Source organism: Podarcis cretensis, assembly GCF_951804945.1.
Source record: "Podarcis cretensis genome assembly, chromosome: 14".
In the NCBI taxonomy this organism is placed as follows: Eukaryota; Metazoa; Chordata; class Lepidosauria; order Squamata; family Lacertidae; genus Podarcis; species Podarcis cretensis.
The window spans coordinates 16,787,910-16,796,614 of record NC_137183.1 but is presented as its reverse complement, the minus strand read 5'-3'; the positions used below and the strand labels follow the sequence as shown (position 1 = coordinate 16,796,614).

Genomic DNA, 8,705 nt, shown 5'->3' with positions numbered 1-8,705 from the left:
TTTCAAGAAGCGCTACGAAAGACAGAAGTAGTCTTTTATTTCCTGCAACAGTACATAACACCGAGCTGACGTGTCTTTGCAGACAAACCTTGTAGAGTTGCAAAGGAGTAGCTGTGTCCAGTCTTTTTGCACCAAAAACAGCGAAGAGTCATGTGGCACCTTAAAGACTTCACAGATTTATTATGGCATAAGCTTTTGATGACTGCAGTCAACCTGGTCAGATGTAAAACGGACTACGGCTGAAATGGACTGTGGTCCATGAAAACCTCTACCTTAATAAATGTGTTAAGCCTTCCAGGTATTGCAAGACCCTTCCTTGCTCTCTGAGTTTGTAACAGCAGTCCAGTTTCACAAAACTGAAGACGTCACTCCAGTCTTCCTACTCAGTCTTGTCTTCTGGCTTGGCCTTTAAGAAAAATTCTGGACTGTGGACGCACCTATAAGCCAACAGCTGAGGAACGACTCCATATGTTATATTGAGTAGCAGAAACCACATATTTCCTTCTTCGGGGACTCTGTAGATGTAAGGTGTTCTAGCATGTAGAGAAGCCCCAATGTGTGAAAACTGAGCCTGTGGATATAGAGAGAAGAGTAAGGATGAGGCATAGCTTTAAATGGGCATATCAACGGTGTTCAACGGAAGAGAGAAACCACAGAAAATTGCCTCCCTTTGCCCTGTAACATTAGAAACTTCTGCTTGATCAAAAGCCATTCTGTGACCAAATCGGCATGCATTGGATTTTACCCAAATAAGCCAATTCCTGAAGAGCCAGTTCCTGTAGAAATAAGCCAGTTCCTGTAAAAAGCCTGGTTTGCTTCCTTTTTCAGCTAGCACACACACAGCTTCCCCTATTAGAAGAGGGAAAGAGGGAACACCCCTTTCTAAGATGTAATTCCCCACCTATGGTTTTTGCATGTACAGTACAGTGGTACCTCGGGTTAAGAACTTAATTTGTTCCGGAGGTCCATTCTTAACCTGAAACTGTTCTTAACCTGAGGTACCACTTTACCTAATGGGGCCTCCCACTGCCGCCACGCGATTTCTGTTCTCATCTTGAAGTAAAGTTCTTAACCTGAGGTACTATTTCTGGGTTAGCGGAGTCTGTAACCTGAAGCGTCTGTAACCTGAGGTACCACTGTAGTACCTCACATTACGTTACCCTCTGGTTACGTAAATTTCAGGATGCAAACATAGCAAACCTGGAAGCATTTTTCCAGGTTTCAGCATGCACAGAAGCACTCTATCGTGGCGCATGCATGTGCAGAACAAGCACCTCCAATAGCGAAAACCTTAGGATCCGAATGGAGCTCTGGAACGGATCCCGTTCGCAACTGGAGATACTACTGTACTTGTATTAGGACTGATTAGAAACTTTTTAAAAATAGCTGCCGCACAGTTAATCACAGCTACTTTTTATTTGGTTAGTAAGGCTTCAAACTGATTCATCCGCCTGATTAACTGATTCAATATTGCAGCCGTAAATTGAACATCTTGGTTCCCCCCCCCCCAAACCTCTACTATCTCTACTTAGGGGAATGTGAACAGTTCCCCCACACTGGGTACCAAGCTGATGGGGTGCTGCAAGATGCTGTAGCTATGATGTAGCAGAACAGAAGGCAAGAGGTGGAGGGGCACCAAATTTTGGTCTTGCACAGGGCACCGCTGAAATTTGAAAGACCAAAGTCCGCCGCTGCTCCACTATTGAAGAATAGAGAATTCCTAAGTTTCTTCTGCCTTGTATACAACAGACTTGAGATTTAGAATAGGGTACTGAGATATGATAAGGGACGCGGGTGGTGCCGTGGGGTTAAACCACAGAGCCTAGGACTTGCTGATCATAAGGTTGGTGGTTCGAATCCCCGTGACGGGGTGAGCTCTCGTTGCTCGGTCCCTGGCTCCTGCCAACCTAGCAGTTTGAAAGCATGTCAAAGTGCAAGTAGATAAAAAGGTACCGCTCCGGCAGGAAGGTAAATGGCATTTCCGTGCGCTGCTCTGGTTCGCCAGAAGCAGCTTAGTCATGTTGGCCACATGACCCGGACGCTGTATGCTGCCTCCCTCGGCCAATAAAGTGAGGTGAGTGCCGCAACCCCAGAGTCGGCCACAACTGGACCTAATGGTCAGGGGTCCCTTTACCTTTTTTACTGAGAGATGATAAAATAAATTTTAATGTCAAAGGTCAAGGCGCTACCTTGCCAGAGTATGTGACACAGGATAAAGTATTCAGTATTTTGACAACTCTCAATAACCACTTCCAAAAGGTTTCTAGTTCTCAAGAAAGGTATGCATGACTGGTGATTGGGGGCGGGGGGTGCTGTATCCAACTAAAGTTTACCCAGAGTAGACCCATTGAAATATGGACCTAAGTTAGTCATGTTTCCTAATCTCTCTGAGTACGGCTAGCATACAATCCAGAGAGAGGTCACATAAGGTTGACAATGGCGGGGGAAAGCCTTTAGCATTACATAGCTTCCTGCTCAACTTTCATCGCTAGCAGAAACAGAATGTTGCATGGATATGTAGATATGCACAAAGTTGCTACTCTCTTTAAGCCACAGAATTTGGCTTTTCTTCTTGGTTTTGATTTAAAAAACAACACCACCAAACCACAGCCAAAATCAAGCTCTACGCACAATGGGCACTTGAAACGCCATTTGGGTAATCAGAATCTTGGAGACATTCCACTTTCCTGACTTTTCCCTTCCTGACTTAACAATTAGGGTTCACAGGCTTCCTGCTTTCAGCCTCGGCCCAAATCCTGTTTAATGTCACCAGAGTACTCAGGATCTGGCCCACCCTACTTTAAATGTCAGGGCAGACAGGAAAAGAGTGGTTTGTTTTTCTTTTCTAGGGACTGAGCAGCAGGTTTTTGCTCCCTTGCCTGCATAGTAGGTGGGTGGGAGCTTTTGGGTAGACTCCCCTGGGACTGTTCTGGAGTGCAGAACAAATTTACATCTAAGGTTATGTACAGAGAAGAGATTGCTGAGCCAACGAATATTTTTAGCATAAACAAACATTTAAAGATAGAAGCAATAGTGGCGCACTCGGAATTGTGGCTTGTCTTTTGTCTCCCATCTGTTATCCCCTTTTGCAAGTGACAGCTCATTTGCATTTTAAAAACCCCCATGCCCCAAATTTATGAGCTTTTTATTTTCTGCTTTTGCAAGAGGGAGAGCTATATGGGGTTCAGGCTGCACCAGAAGCTTCACATTTAAGGAAGAGATGAGCCAGTTCTGTTTACTGGGTGTTGCCAAGCGTTGGTCTGTGTCGCGTGAAGTCATAGGGAGAAAGGTCAGAGGAGGACAGTGGAGCTGGAAAAGACGCTTAAACGCTCTGTACCTTTTGAGAAAATGTGTGTCTGCTGTCAATAACATGTGGCCTTCTGCAGCCTCCCTGCCTGTCTGGCCCTTCTACATCTGAAAAAGCCCCATGGGAAGGCTTCTCTAGATATCTCCCCCTGGGCTTTTATTGAAAGGAAGGCTGTCCACCAAGCACCCAAGACCTGCATGCTACCGTATTTTTCGCTCCATAAGACACGCGTTTTTTCCTCTTAAAATCTAAGGGGAAATGTCTGTGCGTCTTATGGAGCGAATGTGTGGGCCCTGGGGCTGGGGGGCGGGAACCCGGGTTTCCCCGCCAGCCCTGACAAGCTCTGGGAGCAGCGGGAAGATGCGCGCAGCTTTTCTGCTGCTCCCCGACCTGCTTTTTGGGGGTGGGGGAAACACAGGCTTCCCCCGCCAGCCCCACAAGCCCTGGGGAGGCTCCGTGCGCCTATCCCTGGTTTTTGCGGGAGGTGGGACAGAGCAAGGCTCTCTCACTTCACCCACCTCCCCCCAAGAGCTGCGCTCCCTTTAAAGAGCTGCACGGAGTGTCTGTGTAGCTCTTGGGCGCTTTTCCCCGAGGAGGGAGAAGGGCAGCCCATCACTCCTCGGGGGAAAGCCTGCAAGTGCCGCACACACGCTCCACGCGGCTCATGAAAGGGAGCACTGAGCAGAGCCTGGGATGCATTCAGGCTCTGCTCAGCGCTCCCTTTAAAAAATATTTTTTTTCTTGAATCCCCCCCCCCAAAAAAAAGTAGGTGCACCTTATGGTCTTATGGAGCGAAAAATACGTAACTGTCAGGGGTTCAGGAGCAGAGACACAGGGGAGAGAGGAAACGGAGAGCGAAGGGGAAGAATCTGAGGGCAGCGTAGGGGAGTATGACAGTGGCCCGAGAGATTCCATGAGCTTCTCCAGCGATTCAGAAGATTCCCAGAGGGGGGCGCCGATGGCCAGGGCAAGGGGGGTCCCAGGGGGGACACACCAGAAGCAAGGGGCCAGCGGGGACTCCCAAAGCAGCAGCGGGAGATCAGGGCCAGTTCCCCCACCAGAGCGGAGTGGGGGGGAAGAGTCCCATGAATCAGGGCCAGCGTCTCCTCCAGTAGGGAGAGAAGATGAGTCAGAGCTGGCCACGCCTCCATCGCAGAGTGAGGGAATGGAGGGGAAGTCAGGTCCAGCTAGCCCCCCCGAGGGGGGAAGCAGTGACAGGAGCAGTGTAACGGTCAGGAGAAAGGTTGCTGGCTGGGCGCGCGCCAAGTTCAAATGTACAGGCGCGCGGGGCAGCAGGAAGCACGGATTGGGAGCCAGGTCCTAAAGCACGCCGGAGGCAGGGGGAAGAATCCGGGGACTCAGCATCAGAAGAGTCCAGAAAGGGCAACACCCCAGCGGACAGGCGGACCCAGAGGAGGAAAGAGCAGAGGAGGAGGTGGAGCAAGCTTTGAAGTTCTAGTCGGAAAGGTTTGGGCAAAGTTCGCTGATCAAACAGGGATGAGCAACATGATATTAATTTTGTGCTTCTGGCTATTATTCTGAGAATTCTGGTTTCCATTTTAAGAAGAAGAAAATTCTAGTCTTCCTGAAGACTGCAGATTCGGTTTGAAAACAGGATTGCAAATATGGTGAAAATGAGTGGAGGGAAGGAATTAGAAGCTCACATTCGGTATGGCTTTCCAACTCTCCAAAGCTTTCGAGGCACCAATTGTCTGGCTGCACAGCAGCTCTCTCACAGTTGGTCATCCACTACATCAGGGGCCAGCAACCTAAGGCCCATAGGCCACAAGCAGCCCATGGGGGTTGTTTAATTGGCCCATGGACTCCCGCCGCCCGCTCAGTCAGCTCCTGTGCGCTGCACTAAACCGGCGTGAAGCAGAGCGGGGACCGCCTTCTACGATGCTGGCTAGCTTCCCATTGGCTGCAGGAAGCTCCTGCAGCCAATGGGAAGCTGCGCACACCTCCTCCGTTCTGGAAGGAGCACCGGAAATAGTGTTTGCGCATGCGTGCGCACGCACTCCGGCCCACCACGGTGTCTGCGGGACTGTGAACCGTCCCAAGCCACAAAAACTTTGCCGAGCCCTGCACTATATAGTATTTAAATTCTGCTGCACAGTAATAATGAGAAATCCAGATCTGTAAGAAATATACCTGGGCTAGTCCTCCAGCATGTATAAGGGTTAAATCAGGCATCCAGGTGCATCCAGGAACAAGCAAACCATACAGTGAGATTACATAGTATGGTACAGAGTAGAACAGGTATGCCAGCATCTGTGCATTAGAAGAAAAGGCAACAATAGTTCATTTATTTAGCAAGATCTCTAAATCTTACTGCTTAGTTGTAAAACTCTAAGCAGCATACATAAGAAATGAATAACAAAAAACTGCTAAAATCCACAAAAGAGTTTAAAAAGCAAGTGTATGTAAGATTGTTTTCAACGAAACAGATAAAAATCTGTACAACTTTTAAAACAAACATACTACACTGCATGTCCAGGTAGGCTTGCCAAAATAAAAAAAGCTTTCAGCAGGCATCTACAATGCCTTCCAATGATGGTGATGAAGAAGATTATACCAATCTTCCTCTCACAGGAGCCCAGGCTGACAGATGCACTTTTGTATGGTGTTTTCATTTACATATTCACTGTATACACGCTTCGTTCTGGTATTTGCATTTGTTCTACACATTACTTGGCTGGAGAACTGCAGTGCAAAATTCAGAGAAGTGCAAATTTCGGGGTTCATGTGTTGTTTCAGAAAGTCCAGGTTTGGTAGCCTCACCTTAAACTGAATTAAAGTCTCCCCAATTCCTACATGGCCCCAAGTTATTATGAGAAAGTAAGAAAAACTTCATATTTTTTCTACACCATGCATAATTTTACACCCCTCTATCTTGTCCCCTCTTATTCGCCTTCTCTCTAAACTGAAAAGTTCAGATTAGCTTCCATGTAGAGAGGCAGCCTGTCTCTTTGAGTACTAGATGCTGGAAACAAGAGGGGATGACTACTTCATCCTGTCTCATTTGTTAGCTTCTCTTATGTTGAAAACAGAAAGCTGGACTAGCCTGAGTCAGCAAAGTGGTTCTTAAGAACTTAAATCTCCATCAGTTCAGCACTGACCAAAGGAAACAGGCAGGCCCAACCTCTGACTATAAGGGGCTAATCTCCCTGAAACCAGTAAAGACTTTTCGAAAGGGAACAGGTCATAAATTTGACTAGAAAAATAAAGGTAGGGGCCAGAAAGCGAGTCCTAGTTACAAGCACCTTCTCTCTCTCTCTCTCTCTCTCTCTCTCTTACACCAAGAGCGGCCCAGTCAGTGTGCATAGTTTCTTATTTTGGAACGTGTACCTGAAGTTTTGGATAGGCAACAGGATCCTTGATATACGGCTCATGAAGTTGGCTGTATAGTCGGCAAAGTTCGGCTGGGCAATCCAAGGCAACCTAAAGAGAAATCCCATTGACGTTAGGTAAAAAAGGTAAAAGGTAAAGGACCAAGCATGACTAAACCACTTCTGGTGCAATGGAACACCATGACGGAAGTCAGAGTGCACAGAAACACTGTTTACCTTCCTGCCGCAGTGGTACCTATTTACTTATTATTATTATTATTATTATTAACAACAACAACAACAACAACAATAATATACTGCCCCATACCCAGGGGTCTCAGGGCAGTTCACAGAATAAAATCAAGATATAAAATCACAAAATACCTAATAAAAATAAAAACAGCAACCCAATACCCCTCCCCCCAAAAAAACACATTTTAAAAGGGCATAGGCGTGCACTGGTGTGCTTTCAAACTGCTAGGTTGGCAGGAGCTCACCCCGTCGTGGGGATTCGAACCGCCAACCTTCTGAGCGGCAAGCCCAAGAGGCTCAGTGGTTTAGACCACAGCGCCACCCGCAAAGTTTGGCCAGGCAATCCAAGGCAACCTAAAGAGAAATCCCATTGACATTATGCTAGTGCAGCTGAGTGAATAGAGAGACTTGGCTATGACTCGTAGAAACATAAGGAAACCGCCTTACGTAAAGCCCCATCTAGCGTACTGCTGACTGCACTGGTTGGCAGTGACTCCCCAGGGTTTCAGGCAAGTGATGTACACGGCCCGACCTGGAGATGCTGAGGACTGAACCAGGGACCTTCCAGATGGAAAGCAGATGCTCTACCACTGAAATACAGCCCTTTTCCAAAACTGCTTGCAGGCCAAATCTAACCTCTGCCATGAACTCAGTAGGTAGCCTGAGGCCTATTTGGGTTCAGCCTTGGTGCCTCCGTCTGCAACATGGAGGATGATGTGCAGGACCAAAATGTTGCACAATAATGAGCAAGCTTTTGAGTTCTCCAGGACCATTCGCTAGGCTGGGTGTTAAGCAAAGGCGGCAGGGGAGGGGGGGAGATGGATAGGTGGTAATGCCATAAAGTCATCAATGGCATCAATCCTAAGATTACTGTGTGAGAAGAGGGAGCAGACTTAACAGATCAGGCCAGGCGCTGCCAAGCTTTTTGAAACTATGGGTACATTTGCAAACTGAATAAACTGTTCTTGTGGGCACCACACACACAAAGCTATGTATACATCAAGGAACACACAACCATACATGGGCACACAATCTCTCCCTCCACTATTAGGCTGGAAAAGGGGGTTTGGGGTTTTTTCCCCAAGCCAAGTTACTGTGGGGTAGGGGACTTACCTTCCAGATTTTGGGGGTAAAGAAATGGGGTGGGGTGTAGACTCTCACTCTTTGGTTTCCATGACAGTATAGCATCCCCCTTTTCCATATTCTTTATATGTATATTTTCTAAACTAAACAGGTGACATCAATAAGCTTTCTTTCACACCAAACCAACCAACTTACCAGGCCCCTAAAAAGGCAAAATCCAGTTGCAAAGACGAAATATACAGCCAACAGGAAATCTAGAGGTCTTCTCAGAAGTCTCTTCTGCTGAACTTCCCGAATCACCTGCAATATGATATCCAGAGGGGTCACTACAATTCTATGATTCTATGAAACAATATGCAAAGGACAGAACTTGAAATTTCTAATTTAATCAAATGCAAGGTAAAGACACACACACACACACACACACACACACACACACACGAGGAACTGAGTAAACAGCCAATAGACTTAGCCACAGTCCACTCCCCACACATGGGCGGGGGGGTGTATATCCAATATAGATACGAACTGGAATAATGGTCACAATTTCTGGGAGAGTTTCATTTATTATTTATTCAGTCAATCAATCAATCAATCAATCTTTTTTATTATTATTATCTTGCCCTTCCTGCTGAAGGAGCTCAGGGCAGCAAACATCAAAGCGCTGAAGCAATAAAATTTAGAAAACAACTACATATATTTAAAATTATTTAAAAATAATCTAACAATATCTA

At 46.8% G+C, this 8,705-nt stretch overlaps 1 protein-coding gene across 2 annotated transcripts in view; it reads right to left on the bottom strand.

Moving 5' to 3' along the window:
• TM6SF1 (transmembrane 6 superfamily member 1) overlaps nucleotides 1–8,705 on the bottom strand; it is a 28,835-nt gene continuing 20,130 nt past the window's right edge. For both annotated transcript variants that reach the window (XM_079954370.1, XM_079954371.1), the window contains 4 exons: nucleotides 8,167–8,271; nucleotides 6,656–6,748; nucleotides 5,459–5,578; nucleotides 1–571 (listed from right to left, as the gene is read on the bottom strand). In XM_079954370.1, the coding sequence (XP_079810496.1) occupies nucleotides 380–571; nucleotides 5,459–5,578; nucleotides 6,656–6,748; nucleotides 8,167–8,271 (510 nt within the window). In that variant the 3' untranslated portion in view covers nucleotides 1–379. The remainder of the gene's footprint in view (nucleotides 572–5,458; nucleotides 5,579–6,655; nucleotides 6,749–8,166; nucleotides 8,272–8,705) is intronic.